The sequence below is a fragment of the Ochotona curzoniae genome, unplaced genomic scaffold (genome assembly GCF_017591425.1).
Source record: "Ochotona curzoniae isolate NIBS_2020 unplaced genomic scaffold, NIBS_Ocur_1.0 contig_3498, whole genome shotgun sequence".
Lineage (NCBI taxonomy): Eukaryota > Metazoa > Chordata > Mammalia > Lagomorpha > Ochotonidae > Ochotona > Ochotona curzoniae.
The window spans coordinates 12549791-12571507 of NW_024465885.1; the positions used below are offsets into that span (position 1 = coordinate 12549791).

The 21717-nt window shown below is 39.4% G+C and overlaps 1 protein-coding gene across 3 annotated transcripts in view; it reads right to left on the reverse strand.

Annotated features, from left to right (window-relative positions):
- Window positions 1–421: 421 nt before the first annotated feature.
- TFG (trafficking from ER to golgi regulator) overlaps window positions 422–21717 on the reverse strand; it is a 43470-nt gene continuing 22174 nt past the window's right edge. For 2 of the 3 annotated variants that reach the window (XM_040980564.1, XM_040980563.1), the window contains exons 4-8: window positions 18143–18289; window positions 16595–16762; window positions 9281–9421; window positions 3894–3992; window positions 422–1216 (exon numbers count right to left, since the gene is read on the reverse strand). In XM_040980564.1, coding sequence (XP_040836498.1) covers window positions 834–1216; window positions 3894–3992; window positions 9281–9421; window positions 16595–16762; window positions 18143–18289 — 938 coding nt within the window. In that variant the 3' untranslated portion in view covers window positions 422–833. The remainder of the gene's footprint in view (window positions 1217–3893; window positions 3993–9280; window positions 9422–16594; window positions 16763–18142; window positions 18290–21717) is intronic. The other variant, XM_040980565.1, reaches the window with a different exon arrangement.

The window sequence follows — 21717 nt, forward strand, 5'->3', positions numbered from 1 at the left end:
GTTCTTGTAACTGCTTAATTCAAGCTGTAATAAAAATCAGTCATGTTCATTAAACAAGGTATCGATTCCCTTCAGCTGCAGAGGGAAGATGGCAACGGTGCCTTGCTGCCCTCATCTGAAAGGACATGGCTCTGCACCACTTACACCTCTCAATGTGATACACTTTGTATTCTTCAAAATAGTACAAACTTTTCAGTAAGAGTTGTGGTTTTTTTAAATTTCGGAATGAGTCATCTTCCTAATAAGGAAAGCAGCAAAATTATATATGTAGGTGAGTAGATCTTGAAAATTTAAGAATGCAGCTACTGTTTTCAGGACATCAAATAACGGTTTATACTTCATTTAAAAACTTCACACCAATAATGATTTCCAAAAATAGATTTTTTTAACCATATAAATGACTAAATTACAAGACTACTAATGGATTCAATCATCTTTATTAACCTATCAAGGTTACATTTATACATATCTAATTGTCATTTCAAAGGGCTCTAAGTACATCAAGTTATTAGTAAAAAGCCAAATAAGATGGCTACATCTGAACCCAGCATTTTAATATCTTCCGGACAAGAGAAGCTAGAAGGTCAATCACTTTACACACATGTAAGAGTAGTGTTCCAAAATAACTAGGAAGCTGCTACATATTTTAAGCAGGGGAAGAAAAACTTTCATTTAGGTCTTGTTTTATATTCCTGCCATTTATACTTTCAATTAACAGCAACAATTATAAAAAATGCTCTGCTTTTTTAAATTTCTGAACTTCAATACAAATTAAAATAAAATAGTATTGGAGTCTTTTGAGAGGCAAATAGCATCAGTGCAGCAGGCCCTCTTTATCGATAACCAGGTCCAGGCTGGGTATAGCCCTGACCAAAGGGAGGACGGGTACGTGCATAAGGGTTAGGCCCACTTGGAGGAGGGGCCACAGTACTTCCAGGAGGTGAAGTAAAACCTGGTCTCGGCTGATAGGCCCCAGGTTGGCTCGGAGCCATTCCAGGTTGACAGGCAGGGGCCACAGTGTAATTAGCAGGCTGAGACGTTTGGGTAGTGTACGTTTGTGGAGGATAATTGCTCGCCTGGTACTGCTGTGGCGGCTGGGCAGGCAGTTGTTGAGGCTGACCAGAAAAGGCAGGAGCTGGTGCCTGTGAAGTTGGTTGTTGGCCATAGCCCTGGAACTGCTGAGGTTGCTGGGGTCCGGTCTGCTGACTGTAACTGGCTGAAAAGGCAAAATAATGCATACATATCTCATTTGTTTTAATGACAGTTTTCCAGAGAATTAGCCTACTACTATGGACCAAAAATGAAATTCAAACTTCATAAAAATGTATAGAAACAGTTGCAAATCCATCATACATTATTTGAAGACTAAGAGGAATTCTCTACATACTATAAACCCAATAACCCAATTTAAAGTAAGTCATTCTGATTGCTTCAAAGACTATAATCCCAGAAAGCAAATTCTTGTGCTAGCATATAAAGTGGATGCTTAAACGATAAGTGAAAGAATTATACTTTCTGTGGAGACCAAAAATGAAAAGATAAACAATGTTTAAAGTTAACGTTAATAGAGCATGAGTAGTTTGAAAGAAAACAATACTACAACTGCATTAATGTGAGATGCCTAAAGTTTACTCACTCAGCAAAATCTAGATCATTCAGGAATTGTAAAAAATATTTCTTTCAGATTTCGACTCTGATGCTTTTACAAATTCGCATTTTGGACTTAACAGTACAACATTACACATAAAAGCATTACCATCATTGCCCCATAGGCTCATTAGCTATATTCATCACTTAGCAGGATGAGATTTTTAAAAACAAGTCAGCTTCACTGAAAACTTGATCTCTACCATGAAACACACCTGCAGCTACTTGCAATGAAACCTCTCCATTGACTGGAATCCTGTCAGCATTAAATACCAGATACATAAGAGAATTATTAAAATATATACAACCCTGCATTTAAAAAAAAAGAATGAATTTGAGTATATTCTGAACTCACCTTGAACCTGGGTTCAAAATTTACTCATGAAACAAAGCTTTCTGACATAGTCCATGAAAAAACTGGAAAGGGTGACAGAGGGAAACTGGCAGTGTCAAAGACAGTCCAATGCTACCACCACTTAGCCTCCAAGCAGATATATAGTTGACTAATAGGATCAGAAATACAAAGATAGTAATCTGGAAAGAACTAAATTCCACTCAGAGACCCTATAATATATTAAAGTTATTCAAAGCAAGCTAAGTTGCTAATCAAGTAGCTGAGGCATTCCTGCTATGATAATGTCTAAATACTGAACTAAAATCAACTCCTGCCTTTTCTGTGGCCACCCAAAATCAAACTTGCTTGCTCTCTGTATGATTAAACAATTTGAAATCTAGAAAATCCTTTCTTTTCGCTCAGGAGAGGACTGAGACGGCGTTTCATTACCAGCCTACTGGCCTTTTGATTGCACTGTGACAATGCTTCTATCAGTCTACAGTCTCTGTCCCATAGCAAAGTAAAATTTTCATGAATATAAAAAACTGAAATAGAAATTTATGGGATTTTGCTTTTGCTTTTTCAAGAAGTGCGTAATCTAGGGAAGGAGTCTTTGGTCCAGCTCCATATCCTTCATGTCTTAGAACCCTAGCTGCCTCATTGACCAAATGACTCTATGGGATAAGATCAGTGATCCCCAACCCTGGCTGTGCTTAGAACAAGCTGTGATCCTTTCAAATTACAAAAGGCTGCATCCTAATGCCAAACTAAATGAAATGATACTTCTGGGAGTGGGACCCAAGTACCTTAAAGTTCCCCAGGTGATTTTGAAGTACAGTTAGCCAAAATCTCCTGAATTAAATGGCTAGATCTCTTCAACTCTGATACTACAGATTTCTACAAATCACCATTTGTAACACTTTCATATTTAATTTTAAAAAATGCTAAATCAACCATCCCCAAGGAGTATAATCAAAGCTTAAATTCATTCCATATATTTACACAAGTAAAAACTGGAATCTACAGATTAAGTCACGCTGCAGCAAGTATCTCGTTATTCTAATGTGTTAAAATATAGCAAACTCCATTAATGCAGAATGTTATGGTTTAAGTCAAAAGTCAGCAAACTTTTTTCTTAAAAGTGTCCCATGATAAGCATTTTAGGCTCCCTAAGCCACAAGGTCTCTGTTGTAACCACTCAGTTCTGTTATAGAACCAAAGAAGCAAGAGACAATACAGAAATGAATGGGTGTAAGCAAGTGTTTTTTTATATATATAAACATCATTCACAAAATAGATGTAGAAGGCAGATTTGGCATATGGGCATTATTGGTTGACCTCTGCTCTGGTGAACAGAAAACTCCATGAAACAGAATTTAGGCAAGAGTCAAGCTGTTTTCAGTTGGGCACAAATGCATATAAATGCAAAAAGACTTTAAAAACTATATTTAAATATGAAAAATCTTTTTATAGATCATCAATGGATAAATGGACAAATGAAACAGAACCACCCAAGAATCCTACCTAAAACAAAACTTATTGTTAGTAGCCAGAGTGTTACACTTTACACGAATTTCTTTATGGTCTGGTACTCCTATATACATTTAAGAGTATCATTCATCACACTGTGCAAGTTAATTTTGTATCAAAAAGCATTTAATACTACCATATACTGCAGAATCATCTGTTGGGATTTTCAGGTGATCTGCCCACTGGAAAACTAAAATGTTGATTTACAAGGAAATATTAATGTAAAAGTTAAAAAATCAAATGCCATATACCCTATTAAAATAGTTACTTAATACCATCATCTATTACAATGTATTACAACTCAATGAAGAAGAGCTTAAAATTTAATGAATGCAGGAACAGATCACAAACCAGGAGCCAACTGTCTTTGACACCTGCTCACCTGAATACTGAACACCATACTGCTGAGGTGGCTGAGGAGGAGCCTGCGGCTGCTGTGCACCATAACCAGCCTGTTGCTGGTACTGTTGGTACAGCTGACCTGTAACAGACAAAACAGGCAGGTTTAACCTGACATCCAGAAATAAAGTGCTAATCCTATCGGGTCAGTGGACCACAGTAAAAATGCTTCATCAATTTGTTTATATCATCACTCCTGCTTTACAGTTGTTTTAATGGTGTAGTACCTAAATCTAATTCTCATTTTAACAGGAAATTCTTCAGAATAATCATGGTTTTACTTCTGGAAGTATGGAAAATGTGTGTTGTTAAAAAGCTACTGGTAAATCAAATACCTGTAGCAGAAAATACTGAAAACAAAAAATGTCAATTCATTATCAGTCACTCGATGTGCAGATGGCAGCTAGCACTCCCAGGCTGCTCAGCCCTAGAAGTATCTCTTTGTGTTGGCCTGGGCTGCACTAAACAAATAGTAAAAGCCAAATCTATTCAGCTACTATTAAGTTATAATTAACCTTCTTCCCAAGTGCCACAAAATACAAGTCTCCACATTTTCTTAATGATTTATGCAAACAGTATAAAACAAACATATCAGCTTAATGTAGATTATTTCATAACTAAACATTACAAGTCACCAGAATCTAAAATAAAAAGCAGGTACAGAATATAATCAAGGAGAGGAAATATGTGTAGTTTAACCTCATGAATAATTCCTATTTTAGACTCAGAAAAATCAAGAAACTTACCTGAGGTCAATTAACTAAGAACAGAATCACAGCTAAAAACCATCACTTAAGGATCATTTAGAAAACTGAGGTTTTAAGCTCCATAAAGTAGACTACTCTCATCAAGACTCTAAGGAACTCCTACTTAAAACATATCTGTTCCCAAAGAAAACATATGTGGGTGGGTAGTGCTCACCTAGCAGTTAAAAATCTGATTAGCACTGTGTTACTCATTAATATGCAATAACTACCTCATGATTCTAGGCTTCAGATAATGCAAACCCTGGGAGACAACAATGATGGCCCAAGTAATTGGTTCCTGCCAACTATATGGGAGACCTGGATTATGTTTTTCGTTCCAAGTTATGGCCCTGCCAAGTCCTAACCTCTGCAGGCATCCAGGGAAGGAACCAGCAGATGGTGTCTCTACACTCCTTTCTCTGCCAGTCAGCTTTTTTAAGTTGTACAGAGCTTAATTCTTCTTTAAGTTAACCAGCTTGCTTGCTTGTGGCAGGCTTTCTTATACTGCTATAAGCAGAGATGTATTGCTCTATCAGCAAAATATTCCTTCTACCTACATTAAACCAATGTGGAAGACCAGGTTGAAGTTCTTACCTCCTGGCTTTGCTGTGACCTAGTCCAGTCACTGCAACCACTGGGGAGTGAACCAGCAGAAGTACAATCTCTCTCTGTCACTCAGTCTTTCAAACAAAGATGTTAAAAAAAAATATGGTCCAGAATTATGAAACACTGGCTTAAGCTGTCACTTGGACAGCCATAGACTGAAGTGCCAGCTGAGTCTCTGCTGCTCAGATTTCACTCCCCAGTAACAGGCCTGGAAAAGCAGTGAATGATGGCCCAAGTACTGGGAACCCTGCCACCACATGAAAGAATGAGATGAAATTCAGGGCTCTTAGTTTTGCTCACTCTCCTTTCAAATAAATAAATCCCTCCTAAAAAAAAAGAGCCAGCACAAACCAACACCTGTGGTACCAGCCTCAGTTCAAACTCCAGCTGCTCCACTTCCAATCCAGCTCCTTGCCAACGTGCCTGGGAAATCAACTGAGGATGGCCCATGTCCTTGGGCCCTTGCCACCCACATGATGTGAAAGAAATTCCTGGTTCCTGTCTTTAGACTGGCCCACCTACAGCTGGTGCAGGCAGGTAAGGAGTGAACCAGCAGATGAAGATCTGTCTTTCCCTCTCCCCATAGCCCTGTCTTTCAAATAAATAAGTAGGGGCCTGACGCGGTGGCCTAGCAGCTTAAGTCCTCGCCTTGAATGTGCCGAGATCCCATATGGGCGCCGGTTCTAATCCTGGCAGCTTCACTGCCCATCTAACTTCCTACTTGTGGCCTGGGAAAGCAGTCAAGGACAGTCCAAAGCCTTGGGACCCTGTACCAGCGTGGGAGACCAGGAAGAGGTTCCTGGCTCCTAGCTTCGGATCAGTGCAGCACCAGCCATTGCAGTAATTTGGGGAGCGAATCATCGGATGGAAGATCTTCCTTTCTGTCTCTCCTCCTCTCTGTATATCTACTTTTCCAGTAAAAATAAATCTTTAAAAAAATAATAAACCTTTTATTTTAAAAAAGTGTACTGTAATGATAGCATGTCTCCATGGCAATGGAAAACTAAGCAAGTTTCTTAGAGATTACAAAGGTTTAACTCCATTACACAAAAACAAACAACACACTTGGGCATCCACTTGCTAGCGCCTCCCACAATGAATAGGGTTAACCTGTACACCAAGAAATACTGAGCGATGACATTAATGTTTCTTAGGACAGAACATACCTTAAACTCTCCCTTGATCATTTATTCACTGTTGTGGAAGCTGCCATTTGGTCAAACAGCAGCCCTATCGATAGGTCCTTACAAATGAGGAACAAGTTTCCAGCCCTAATTCAGCCTTGAAGCACACTCCAGCATTCTGAAAGACCCAGGGTCTCAAGTCTATATAGCCTGAGAAGGTAAACACTTATTGTCCTAAGCATCCACAGTTGTGGATACTAGTTTATTCAACAAGAGGTAACTACTATATGTAATTTTGATTGTGGACATACAGAAGCATGATGGGGATGAGGAGACAAAAGCCATTAAAATCAAAAAGTGAATTTCGTTAGGTTCCTAATTTGAATAAATCAACTTTTATAATAAGCTGATTTTAAAAGAGGACATGTTGACATTAAAATTAAATGTTATGTGTAATAATGGCATGATGGCTATATTAAAACAGTCTGGTCATGCATACAGGAGAGCTGAGTGTTCACAAACTGACTTAAGACACTTGAGCAGTTTTTAAAAAGCAGGGAATGGGTGAAAAAATCAAATGTCAAAATATCAGTAAGTATGGATAACATGATGTTGACAGGAAGAGCTGATTATTATTAGTGTAGGTTTTAAAATTGCATAAATGAAAGGATTTTAATCTCAGCTGTCATATTCATATTTCACAACTATTAGATTGTAATTATATGATCTTCCACTTTTTTTAGTGTCAACAATACTTTCTGGTCTCTTGATGACATTCAGTGCTCTTCTTAGTACTACCTCTCATTTTGGCCAACACCCAACTACACATAAGTTATCCAGCAAGAAAGGCCCTGGCTGTATCTGAATAAAGGGAACCCTGCCTTTTTTTTTAACCAACATTGTTTCCTAAGGTTATACTTATCGTATATCAACCAAGTGTGTATAAGAACCCAATACAATGAATTTTTCTGATGACACATTTCTCTAAATATCTCTCTATTACAAAGAAAGCAGAGCACATGTTACATTGATCTTTGCATTAGCACAGCACATGAAGACCACAATCCTGGAGGAGAAAACCTTACAATTCCATGATCCCTTTTTAGAATTTAAGAACAACTCAAAATTCTTTATTTTGAATTATTACATATTATAAGCTACTGCTATATGAATTACTAATTTTTCTATTGATAATTCTATTCAAATTACACTCAGCAATTAATCTAAACAGTGATATCAGTTAGTCATTATACATCAAAAATATTCACTAAGATAGCCTACGATCCATTTAAGGAAATCTACAAATTACTACTGCTAACCTATAGTTGTGCTGTTCAATGCATCAGCTATTCAACACCTTGCGGCTACTAAGCACCTGGAACCTGTATTATGTTTGAACTGTTTTGAATCACTGTCACATCTGCACCAACACACAGAGCCAACTGCAATTTAGTAATACTTCCATATTTTAAACTTTTTACCTATTTGAAAATATTCAATTAAAACCAGCCCCTCACAGAATAATTTCAGGTATTACCAGTGGAACCCTAAATCCTTTTTCTCTATCTGTAACAGCCAACCTTATTTGGTACAATTATCCTTCCAAATGCCACTCTACAAAAGATCAGACTGAATTAAAAACTATCTTTTTTTAAACAGATGGTTTTAATATACTTGAATTAACCAGTAAACTCTTCATTCAAATTCTGCTTTTGTTGCCCTCTTTCAAGCCCAAAGCTACTTCAGTTCTATTTTGTTCCAGTTTTGGCAATTGTATTTTGTTAAAGAACAAGACAGTAAATTAAAGTTCTCAATAAAAAATATAAGCAGAAATTTTTTTCCAGATCACTAACTTACACACAAATGCCTTTTGCTAGACTCTAATGACTAGTATTCATTCAACAAACAACTCTGAAAGTATCACCAGAGGATAAGACAAGTCCATTTCCAAAGTGATCAATTCATTGTAGGTTTTGTAAATCTCGGTATTAGGCTAACCTCCATTCTAGGGATAACCTCAATCACTTACTTCTGGTGCTGAAAATACATGATACAAATAGTTAGAGCACCACCTGGTGTTTGATCAAAAGTGGAAACTAGTTTTCAGGATCCAAGGGCAATTCACCAAAATACTGTTCCAGTATATGGAAGGCAACTAAAGCCAAGTATTAAGTACTGGCATTGCCACATTGTGCAGTGCCTCAGAGCTCTCAGATGCACAGCATTCTAAGCTTGTGGCCTGGCCTCTCAATCCTTTTAAACTGCAACAATGCCCTCTTTATCTGTTTCAAAGTTTGAGCTTTGAAATTACCTTTCATTCAGAACCAAAACATCCATTTGAAACCATTAGTTTAGTCCAGTATTCCTACTTTACTGTGATAAATTATTAAACACAGAGACAGTGAGCTGCTCATGTGGCATACACTGTTTAGAACAGTTCATATCGCTAACTGCATAAAAACATTAAAAAGCTTTCCCAAAAAAGCACACTGAAATAGCTACACTTTAACATCTTTTTAAATTACAAGAATAATTCTCAGATGCTGAGGGGGAGGAAAAGGGAAATACAGTAACACCAAAGCATTATGCAAACTAAAGTGTGAAGTCATGTTTCTGAATTTCACTCTTCACCAAGTTTATTACTTGCTAGTGACTGGCATGAATACTTGCCTAACTTACACTCTGTATTCCATGTTCCAGTTTTATTTTAGTTTTATATAGTTTTATTTTCTCTTCAACTCTCTGAAAACAAAGAGTATCTTCAACACAAAATCCTGCAAAGTCAGTAAATCCAAGCTTTTTTCAGCTGGTTTCACAGTACAATTGCATGTGTAAACTTTGCCACTACCACCAAAGCTGCAATAAACACTTTTGCATATGCAACTCTATTTTACCTTCACTCTGACCTGCTTGTGTCTGAGTTCCTGTGTAGGGTGGCTGCTGTGGCTGAACTCCTGGTGGGTGAGCTGCTGAAGAGGAGGATGCAATGCTGTCAGGAGTGCCTGATCGGTCTTCGGCAGGAGCACTGGGTGGCCCTGGATGGTCATGAAGTCAGTTTAGTATCCAATCTAAGGTCTTTGCCCAGCAAACCCAATTACTAAGTTTGATTAAGAGAGGCAACAACAAAAAATCAATAAATAAAGCACTACAGGGTAAACATCTCCCCATAAAGGTAACCTTTCACATTAACTACATGCTCCTTATATTTTAGTTCACTCCACTCTCTTTTTAAGAAGCAAGATCTACAACTGGAAATCATCCCTGTATTCCCTGAGTTCTCATTCCTGTAAAAACCAAACCTGTGTCTGCAATACCAACATCTGTATCCTCATGCAGGCTACTTTGTAGATCAACCAAAGGCATTACTTCATTCTTAAGTCTCTACAACACATAAATTGAGAATTGGAGGAATCAAACATTTCTCACAATGTTCACAGTTCCCCCTTCAGCCAAAAAGACCTATTCCCTGTTTCTACAATATATCTAGTATTCTGGGGCTGGTTTTATTTACCATCTCTACTGTGACCTCTATATGAAATTACTTAAAAAATTAATAGAAAATGGAATTAAGAGTTTATTTAATAAGCAAATAAAGTGGTTCAAAATTACAATTTTTCAAGTTTTCCATAAAATCTTTGAAGATACAACACACACATACTTAAGGGTCATTTTTAAAGCTCACTTGTAACTCAATACTTCTAGTCAATACTTTTGTTAAGTATTTACTCAGATTTTTTTTCTGTTACTCATGTTTTCTTCCACTATCGAGTCTCAATGGCTTACTTTTATTATACCCAAATTACACTTTACATTTCTTAGTATCTTCCATCTTCAATATTTAACAGTGAGATCTTTCAGCAAGATACCTTTTTCTTGCTTCTTTCTTGTCTGCCTCACAAGGTCTAGCACTGTAATTTACAAAATAGTTCTTTCAAAAATAATGAACACAGAGAGGCCACCACTGTGGCATAACACATCAAGCAACCAGTCGCAACACTAGTATCCACATGTGCCAGTTCAAGTTCAAGATGGTCCACTTCCTTTAGCTCCTACGAATGACCTGGGAAAGGGAAGGCAAACGATGGTCCAAATGCTTGGTCCCTGCTGCCTAGGTAGGAGACCTGAATGAAGCTTCTGGCTTCAAATTGGCCCAGGCCTGGCCCTTGCACCTATTTTGGGAGTAAAGTCCTGGATGAAAGATCCTTCTCTGTGTGTCTAACTCTGCCTTCCAAATTAATAAATCTCAAAAAATATAAGCAGAGAAGTGAAAGGAGAAAACATGCTATACTGATAATACTACAACAATAGAAGATAACCTACAGAAAACTGTAAACGATGTCCTACTGCTGAAATGCGTTTTGTTTTGGTAATGCAGAAGAGTGGTCCAAAGCACATGTGTTAGAGACATACTACCTATATCTGAATTCCAGAGCTGCCAAGTAGTAGCTCTGTTAACTCTGAGCATGTGACCTAATCATCTGTGTATAAAGTATATGCTACTTTCTACTTCACAAGGTAAGAGCTTAAAGAAATGCTTATGAAAATGGCCATATAGCAAAATCTTGTAAAAGTGATTACCACTTTGAAAATCTCTTTCAAGTGTTTGCTATTATTAGCAGACTAATTTCCCAGAGGACCAGCTTCTATTTTCTGCACTGGTACAGCTCCAGAATGCACCACTGTGTTAGATGCTAGTTTGAAGCAGCAGTACTGTAATAGTAGTAACGCAGGAGACTGATGATAAAGGGAATAAAATGGACCACTGCTCTTACATTTATAGAACTGTTAACAGATATACATATTCCTCCTACAAGACACTGTGCCATTATGTTAAAATACATGTATTACTTTACCTCCTCTTTCCTCCCTTGTATGTACCTAGTTATGCTACTCAGTCTGTGGAACAGATCCTTAATCCTCCTGCCCTGATTTTTTACATCACACCTGAAAAACTATAAAGTACTGTGGTTATTATCTAAGGTACAGTTTTTCCTACTACAGTTTAACTTATAAAACCACTAGAAAAATTGTCTTCCAATTACATGAATCGTAATCAAATTATTCTGATCTGATATATACAAGATAATACAACTTTTCAAGCCTGACCTCATGTACAGCTGGATCATATCACAATTTGCATTTTCTACAGCCTTAAACAATAAGTAGCTAAAATAACTCATTTCAGTTGCTCTAAAAATGCTATTCCAATGTGTCACATAGTCTGTGTTCTTTTGCTAAGAACACTGTACATAAATACTTGTCTTTTCAAAATTTCACATATTTTAGTAAAAAAAAAACCCACAAAAAAGTCAAAAGAAAAAATAGCTTAAATAATATATTTCCAAACACTGATAATAATGCAAATTGATCTTGCAAATCCTCCCACAGGTAACAAAAACCTGAACAAAATAATTACTTAATGAAATTAATCAACTGTCACAGAAACCAGAAGAGAATTCATTCCAGTGGAATTAGGATGAATAAAAGTCACAAGAATCCCTCTAGCTTCAATGGCAGAAAGCCACTGTAACAACTTTGTAGCTGGACAAGCAGCTGGAAACCCCAGGGAACATACCTAGACTGAGAGTACCACTGAAGGAGTAAGCCCCACAAATCTGAACTGGCAAAAGTCCCCAGTTGACTACCATGTTGGGAAAGGGTTAGAGACACCCCCAAGAAATTGCAGAAGAAAGCAGCTAGAGCTAAAACGACTGAACAGATACACCATGGGGAGAAAAGAGACCCACACAAATTAACTCCCTGCTACAGCTACAGTAAGAAAGAAACCTTTAATGAGAGAATATAAAGAATCACAAGTTATCTCAACATATTAAAAACAAGGTCCAGTTTTCAACCAAAAGTATGAGACATGCAAACATAGAAAACAGCGACCATAGCAGCATGGGCACAGGAGTCTTAAACAGTCAACAGAAACTGATTGCTAATGGGTCTAGATGTTGAATATTTAGACAAACATTCCAGAGTTCCATAGAAATCACTCAATTTAAAGAATCTGAGAAGAGAGGGATGCAGATATTGTGGTTGGGGGCAACTGCAGCTCCTGCAATGTGGCAGCTGTGGGGGGTGCCCCTGCTGGGTCAGACCCAATGCTGGAGACTCAAGCCAAAGACACTGCTGGAAGGCAGTGAACAAGTCCTCTAGTCCCCGGCTACCCCCAGGACCCAAGAGAGCTCTTCCCTCAGGGTAAGTACGCCATGAGGGAACCTGGGAACTGGATTAAAATCCTACCTCTGCCCTGTCGCTAAAACCTTGCCGCTGGAAGAGTTTGGGAGGGGTTTGGGCCTTGGGGTTGAGGGCAACTGCAGCTCCCTGCAGTGTGGCAGCTGTGGGGCGTGCCCCTGCTGGGTTGGACCCAATGCTGGAGACTCAAGCCAAAGACACTACTGGAAGGCAGTGAATGAGTCCTCAGCCTTGGATGGCCAGTGCACCAAGTGGTGCCAGTTTTTGCCTGCTGGCCGCCCGGTGGCAAACTCTGGGGTTTTTAAGATCTGTAGTTGCTGCCTGGGGACACCAATGAATAAGGCCAGTTTTAGTGTAGGTGACAGCTGAATTCTGGATCATTGCCAGTGAGGGTCATGAAAGTTTCAGGCATGCCTGGGGACTGAGACCAGATGGTTTGGAGCGCAATATCCATAAGAATTTGGGTTAGATGATTCACCAGCCCAACTATGAATCCAGAGATGGGCTGGTAGCTAGAACATCACTGACCGTCACACACCAATCCACACCAAAGCTATGGGTGGGGGTCTGTTTGGCAGGGTTATGTGCCATTGTTTGACTGGGTGGTGGAGTTGTCACATTTGGCAGGGTTAAGACACTATCCAGCACGCAAGAGAACTTGTTCTGGGGGTAGACTCTGTGGGGATGTGTAGGCCGAATCCTGTGGTAATACAAGTCCCCATGGTTAGCTCGCAAGCTGAGGTTGCAATGAACTAAGCTAGGTGTGACCATGGCACCTGACATCACTCACAACCATCTAGGCAGGACAAGGCAGCAGCACCTGAATGTGCATCCAAAACACGGCGTGGGGTGGGCTGGGCTGCAACTGGAAGGGGGCAGAATGGGCAGGGCCGAGCAAAACTTAACTCACAACAAACATCAGAAATCAGGATGGAGCACAGGTCATGCCGAGCTAGGCTCTTGCACCTACTGGTCTGGTGAGTCAGGGACGCTAAGCCACAGCAACTAAGGCAGGAGCCGGGACAGGTGAGGGCTGTGCCAAGCTGAGTCAGAGCAACCACTGGCATGCATGGGACCTATGGCCGGGAACAGGCCTGGTTGGAGAGCTAAGGGGACACCCTAGCTGGGTTGAGGTTCCCACCAAGGACAGCATGGGCTGGAATGGGGGCTGTGTTCTGATCAGGATACTGTTGTAGTCTCCCTTGGCATAAATGTGGACTAAGACTGGACACACCAAGCCAAGCTAGATTCCAACACCGTCTGGTGCTTTGGAGGACCAGGGTAGATGTGCAATGGACTAGGCAAGGTCTCAAACCCCTACTGAGCCATATGTCAGCTGTATGTGGGTATGGACGAGCCACGGCTAGGCTGAAACATCCAACAGCAAGGACCAGATTGGGTTGAAGGCCAGTCAGGAAAAGCCACGGTTCCTGCTAGGACAGGACATGAACTGCGAGTAGGGCTGGCTCATGGACCCACAGGTATGCATGAAATCTGGCACTGGGAGAGGTTCTGATGGATGAGCCTGGGCAACTCCTCTGGCAGGACACAGTCCCTGCAGGTAAGCGCAAGAAGCACAATAGGAAACAGCCCAAAACAGGTATGGAAATTATCCCAATGGCATACATTTGGCATAGGATGGGGGCAGACCAGGCTGAACCCGTTCACATCACCCACTGGTGAATCTGAGCACCAGAACAGAGTGTGGGTCAAGCCAGGTTTGGTCGCGACAAAAAAACCAGGGTACATTACAGAATGCCAAGGTGAAGTGACCTGTACTGGATGTGACTGCAGTGCCCAAACAGTACACATGAGAACCAGGGTGGGAGGAGGCAAAGCCAACAGGAGAATGTGGGCTCCCCTGCTGGACAACTACTTCCATTGGAAAGCGTGAGTCAGGGTGGGGGCAGACTAGACTAGGCAGGCTATAACACCTGTGGGCCTCATGTGAGCTAAATAAGGGAAGGGCCAGGCTGGAATGACTGTTCCTACTGGTGCAAGCAAAAATTAGAGTGGGTGAGGGTTGGTTGGGCATAGCCTTAGCATCAGTTGGCAGAAGCTGGCACTGGGAGCTAAGTCTGTCAAGTCAAATGTCAGAACCACCTGGATAGTACATAATCTGGGTGTGGGAGTGGCCTAATTGGGAGATAGTGGGCACCTCCCTCAGGGTCACCACTCTCACTGGATAGCACGAAAACCAGGGCAGGGGCATGGCTAGACAGAAAGGCACCTGCCAGTGAGTGTGTAGGCTGAATAGTAGGCTGGTTAGGTGGAACTAGGCTTCAATGCCCATTGACATGTACAAGATCTAACTGGGATATGGGACAGACTGGACAAGCCTGCAGTACATACTGGCAAGCACAGGAACTAGGGTAGGGGGCAGGCCTGGTGGGTTATTGTGGGTCGCTCCAACTAGGCTGCAGCTCCAACTGGTTTGCATGAAGACCGAGTATGTGCTGGGTTGGATCGAGCTGAACTACAACACCCGTTGGTACACGGGAAAGACAGGGCTGGAAACAGAACTGACCCAGCAATTGCAACCCAGCATGTGCATAAGTTGATTGGGGCGATGGACTGTGCCGGACCCTGTACTGGCAAATTCACACAAGAATCAGGTCTGGGATCATCTCAGATGACGTTTCTTTGGAGATCCCTTCAACTGAACTGCTGATCTCAGAACCCCAATCATGAAGAGACTAAGTCAGCAAGTGAACTCTGAATAGGTTTCATTGTGATTAGAATGGCGAGATTGGCAGCAATCTAGAACTGTTGAACTATCAAAACTGCTTGAGCAGGACCCTCGGAGCACGTCTCACATTGGGGACCAGGAATGGGTGAGAGGCTTGGTGGGGCTTTTCCCTTTGTTTTTCCCCTGACCCCAGATACAGGGGAAAAAATGATAATATTAGTGTGGAAACAATGGTATTACCCACTTTCACCCTGTAGCCCCTGACCCTTTGTACCCTAATCAACTAAGTAAGATTATTAAAAAATAATTAAAAAAAAAACTGAGAAGAGAAAGCTGAAACTGACAGACAATAATATCAATCTCCCTCTGTGTGTAATTAGAATCCCCAAAGACGCAAAGCAGAAAAAAAAAAAAATCAAACAACAAGAAAAACTCGCACACAGTGGCAGTGACAGTACAGGTGCTATTTTAAAGTTCATAGTCAATTCATATAAGAACACTTTCTACACTAGAACAGTTTGCACGTCCTCCAGATGTGCATAATTAAGAGCATGCTCACCAGGCATGCTCACCAGGCTGACAACTGTCAAGTGGCTGACTCTGGAAGGTGGGGCCTGGTAGGTGGTCCACAGACCATTAGGGACAAGCCCTTTTTCAGGGACCACAGGATCTAATCTGCATCTCTCGGAATTCCTGTCTTCTACGCACAATTTCCATCACAGGACCTCTATTAGAACTGAACCAGCACAGACAACACACTATCGAACCTCCTAAACCATGAGCTAGACTTTTTATCTTTACTGAAATAAGCTGACTCTCGGGTTTCTCATTATGACAACATAAAGCTTGGGTATTCAGTAAAGCAAGTTAACCAGAAATCTACATTCAATTTCTGGAATGTTGGATCAAAAGAGATAATAGAATACTTCAAATGTAACTTTAAGCCATGTAACAAATCTGAAAAAAATCATAATAAGAATTTTTTTTCTAGAAAACAATTCTTGAAATTTCAGTTTCAGTAAAATTTACTTTGCTCAATAGCGCGCGTGCGTGTGTGTGTGTGTGTGTGTGTGTATGTTTCCTTAAAGGGGAATGATACTGACCTGGGAAAGGCACCAGGCAAGCTTCCTGAGGTGCTACAAATTATTTATATCTTGAGCTGTGTATTACTGTACATGATGTATAAATATCAGAATGTATTAGGCTGGACTCTTAACCATGTGTGCACTTCATTATATCCAAGTTAATCATCAATTAAAGAAAGGGAGAAAAAAAGAGAAGAAACTGAAGGACGGGAGAGATATAGGAATTAACTTACCTGAAACCTGATCATCAGTTAAGCCAAAAGCTGACATGACATTTTTATTGATTTCATCTTGGTTTTTCAAAGGGTCAAAAGCTGACATACTTGCTGCCATAACCTGAGTCGAATGCTTTCCAGAAGCATCAGAAGCAGCAGCTTTTTCTTCTCTCCCATCCACAGCATCTACAAGAACACAGGAATAAATTAAAAAATTATGTTCACTTGATCTATATCCAATAAGTTAAAAAAATACAAATAAGTATATAATACATGAATATTGTTCCAATTTCCAAATATGGGTACAAATAATTACCTATTATACTGAAAAGGATTCAATGAGTTAGATTTGAAAATATACATATATTACAAACCCAACAGTCCAAGACTGGCTACAGAAGACTCATTCAAACAGCACATTAGAAAACGGGATTCCAGGTCCATCCCCCATAAAGTCTGTGCTGAGAGCCAGGAATTATCATAACAAAACCCCCCTGTAAGCTTGACAAACAGCTAGCACAGTTTAGGAACACAAAGAAAAGGAACACCAATGCAAAGGCAGAAACCAGAGTGACACCAAGGGTGCCTGCTGTCTTATTCCTATAGCAGAGTTTTAAAAAGCTGGGGCAGTGTAGAGGCATAGCAAGCTAATCCTCCACCTGTAGTGCCAGCATCCCATAGGGGTGCTGCCAGTTCTAGTACCAGCTGCTCTACTTCCAAACCAGATCCCTGCTGGTAACCTGGGACAGCAGCAGAGGAAGACCCAAGTGCTTGGGCCCCTGCATCCAAGTGGGAACCGCAAAGTCTCCTAGATTCCAGCTTTAAATGTGCCTAGTTCTGGCCATGCCGACCATCTGCGGAGTGAGCCAGCAAGCGGAAGATCTCTATCTCTCCCTCTTGCTGTACTTCTGACTTTCATGTGGAATAAATAAAATTAAATTTTAAAAATATTAGAAAAAATCTCCAAGAAAAGACATTATTTTTATTTATTTATTTATTTTCTTAATTACATTGCATTATGTGACACAGTTTTATGGCTACTGGGATTCCCCAAACCCTCTCCCTATGGTGGATTCCTCCACCTTGCTGCATTGCCACAGTTCAAGTTCACTTGAGATTCTTTCATTGCAAGCATATACCAAGCATAGAATCCAGCATCTTATTGTTCAGATAAGTTCAATGTCTTCTTGGGGAGACCATCTCTGGTCTGAAGGTAGAGCCGACAGAGTATCATCCTGATCAATTAAAAGCCCCGACATAACATCAGCAACAATTTATAATGTTATGGGATTAGTTGACATAGTATTAAGTAACCAATATGTTAAAAAAAAAAAAAAAAGATGCAAGTTCTTAACCACATCCTGTGACTCCTTCATTGACATTTCAATTTTAGTTTATATACAACCGGGTTCTATACACCTTAAAATGGCTATTCAGCTGTCTCGTGTCTATTTTCATTGTAGTATTAGCTTTTTATAGCGCTGATGTATAATTTTGCTGAACCTGGCTTTTTAAAGAAAAGACACTATAAAAAAAAAAACCAAAATAAAATGGTTCATGGTTTACCATTTTCAGGAACACTAGTGGAAGGTCCAGGCTCTCCAGGTGGCTCCAAGCTATCCAACAAGCGGTTCACTTTATTTCGAAGCTCTATCAGTTCTCGACGAAGGTATTTCACCTGACTTGATTCAAGGGGTCTGGGTTGCCCATTAACTGAAATAAAAACATGAAAATTAGGAAAGAAATGTAGGATAATATGCAAAAAGGGAAATATCAGCATAATTCCTTAAAAAAATTGAAACAAAATTACATAAGATACCTACTGATGCCAATAGAATAACTCTTTTGAAGAGTGTCTTCATCACTAATTAATTTTCTAAGAAAATAAACTTTCATCAGTCTTTCTTGATATCAGACTTACCTAAGACATTACTAGTTTAAAAAAAGCGTAAAAGAATTAAATTTAAATTAATAAAGTAAATTCTACAGAAACTTCAACTTCCAGCCAAATTTCAAATAACTTCAAAAGCTCTACTGATTTCATACTTCAACATTCGTAAGAAAACACAAAAACATCTAGACACAGCATCATTGACAGTGCTGTTAACTCTCCTACTTCTGATCAAAAAAAAAAAAGTTGCTAACAAAACAGTAGACCTGAAAAGACATTAGACCCAGGAAACTCTATTCACCAATGTCCTTAAAGCAATACCTCCAGAAGCAGCAGTACTGCTTGTTTTTCTAATGAAGGCAATATTACCCCCATTTAATTATCCATTTTATCCAAGATAAAATCCTTCATCCAGCAGCAAGCTGTCATCACTAACATCAGAAAGAATACACAATCAAGGCAATATATACAAAACCCATAGCAAACATCATACTGAATGGGGGGATGTTGGAGGCATTTCCACTAAGGCCCAGAACCAGAAAAGGATGTGCACTGTCAGCACAGCTGCTCATTATAGCCCTGGAAGTTTAGCCAGACACATTAGGAAATAAAGAGAAAGGGATACAAGTTATAAAGTAAGTTTTATCCCTGCTTGCAGATGACATTTTTCTCTACTAAGACTATAGGAACTCATAAAAGATTTTAGCAAAATTACAGGATATAAAATCAGCACACAAAACTGGGATGGCATGGTGGTTATAGCAAGCTATCCTCTACCTGCAGCACCAGCATTCTACAGGGAAGCCAGTTCATGTCCCAGCTGCTCCATTTTCAATCCAGCTCTCTGCTAATGGCCTGGGAAAGCAGCAAAACATGACCCAAGGCCTTGTGCTCCTGCACACACATAGGTATCCCCGAGAAGCTCCCAACTCCCAACTTCAGACTGGTCCAGTTCTGACCATTGTTATCACTGGAGAGTAAACCACCAGATAAGAAAATCACTCTTTGCCTTTCCATCTCTCCTTTATTATTATTACTATTTTTTTTTCGCCTTTCCTTAACTCTTTCAAGAAAAATAAATATTCCATAAAAAACAATCACCTTTATATTGATTCCACAACAATGGAAGAACTTAAAAGATCAAATTCACAAAAGCTAAAAATTAATCCAAATACCTTGAAATATATTTAACCAAGGATGTGAGGGATCTCTATGATGAAAATTACAAAACATTAAAGAAATAGAAGACATCAAAGCATGGAAAAATCTGCCATATTCATGGATTGGTAGAATTAATATCATCAAAGCATCCATATTAAAAAATCAATTTACAAATTTATTGTGATCTCAAACAAAATTTGAGGATCTAGAAAATATGGTACTAAAATTTGTATGGAAACACAAGAGACCCTCAAATAACTACAAGGAAAAAAAAAAACCAAAGCTGGAGACATCACAACATCACAATACCAGACTTCAAGGCATATTCCAGAGCAGTCATAATAAAAACAGCCTGGCACTGTACAAAAACAGACATGAAAGGCAATTCAACAGAACAGAAATCACAGAAATAAACCCATACATCTACAACCAAATAATTTTTGACAAGTGAACTAATATCAATCCAGGGAGAAACTATGCTGGGAAAACTGGATCTACGGGTATAAAAATATGAAACACCCCTGCCTTATATCATACACAAAAGTCAAACTCTAAATGAATTAAGGGACTAAATCTATGACCAGATACCATCAAATTACTAGAGGAACAATTGAGAACACTTCACAAGATATAAGGACAAGACCCCAGAAGCTCAGACAATTAAAGCAAAAATACACAAATGTGCTAACACAGAAGTAAGAAATCTCGTGCATATCAAAACCATTTAAACAGAACCCTCGGAGCATGCTCCACATCAGGAACCCAGGATGACATCAGGTGGCTGTTTCCGATCCCTAGGTACTGAGGCAGATGGGAGGCTGGGTGCAGCATCTTCCCTTATCTCCCTGCCTTCCCCAAGATACAGGAGGAATAAAAAAAATCTTTAGAAATAATAGTCTCACCCACTTTTCCCTAATCCTCAACCCTTCCCACCCTGATCAACTATGTAAATATCCTCAAAAATAAAAATAAATCAAGAAAGAAAGAAAATCAGTACAAAATTCACCATCAACAAAATAAGGAGGAAGCCAACAAAGCCTGAGAAAATATCTGCAAACTATACAACTGATAGAGGATTCATATCCCAGATCTATAAAGAGTTCAAAAACCCAACAACAACAATTCAGCTAAAAAATAGGCAAAGGACATGAACAAGCATTTTTCAAAGGATGAAACTGAAAAAGCCAACAGGTATAAAAATTGCTTAGGCTCACCAGCCATCAGGAAATGCAACTAAAAACCATTTCACCCAGGTCCCAAGGCCTTGGGCCATCCTCTATTGGTTTTTGAAAAAATAAAATTGCTACACCACTGGCAAAACTAATCAAAAACAAGGGGCTTAATAAAATTGGAAATGAAAAAGGAAACAAACATCACAGAAATAAAGAGAATCATTAAGAGATTTCTACAAACAGCTATAGATCAACAAATTGGAAAAGATAAAACAACAATTCCTACACACATACAATCTACCAAAATTGAGCTTTGAAGACATTAAAAAATACCTAGACAGAGTAATAAACAAGACAGAGTAAAGTTAGTAATAAAGGCCCTCCCAGTAGAGAAACATCCAAGATGAGATGGCTTCACTGCTGATTTCTATCGAACTTCTAAAGAACTAAACCCAACTCTTCTCAAGCTATTCAAAACAACTAAAAGGAAGCAAATCTTTACAAAAGCCTTATAGGAAGCCAGCATCACTTTAAAATCCAAAACCCAAAAAAGACAACAAATAAAGAGAACTATAGACCAACATCCATGATGAAGAGACATGCCAAAATCCTTAAAATATATATATATATATACCTAGCTTATCAAATCGAACAACAGATCAGAAAAAAAATCAGTCACCTGTTCCAAGTGGGAAAGGTTCAGGGTATGCAAATCAATAAGTCTGTCACACCACATTAATGAAACAAAGAATAAAAATGATTATCTCAATAGATGCAGAGAAAGTATTTGATAAAATACAAAATCGCTTCATGACAAAAATCTTAGGTAATTTGAGTATAGGATGTTCCACACTGTAGCTTAGAAAGTTAAGCTTCCACTTGCAGTGCCAACAAATCATATATAGGGACCAGTTTGA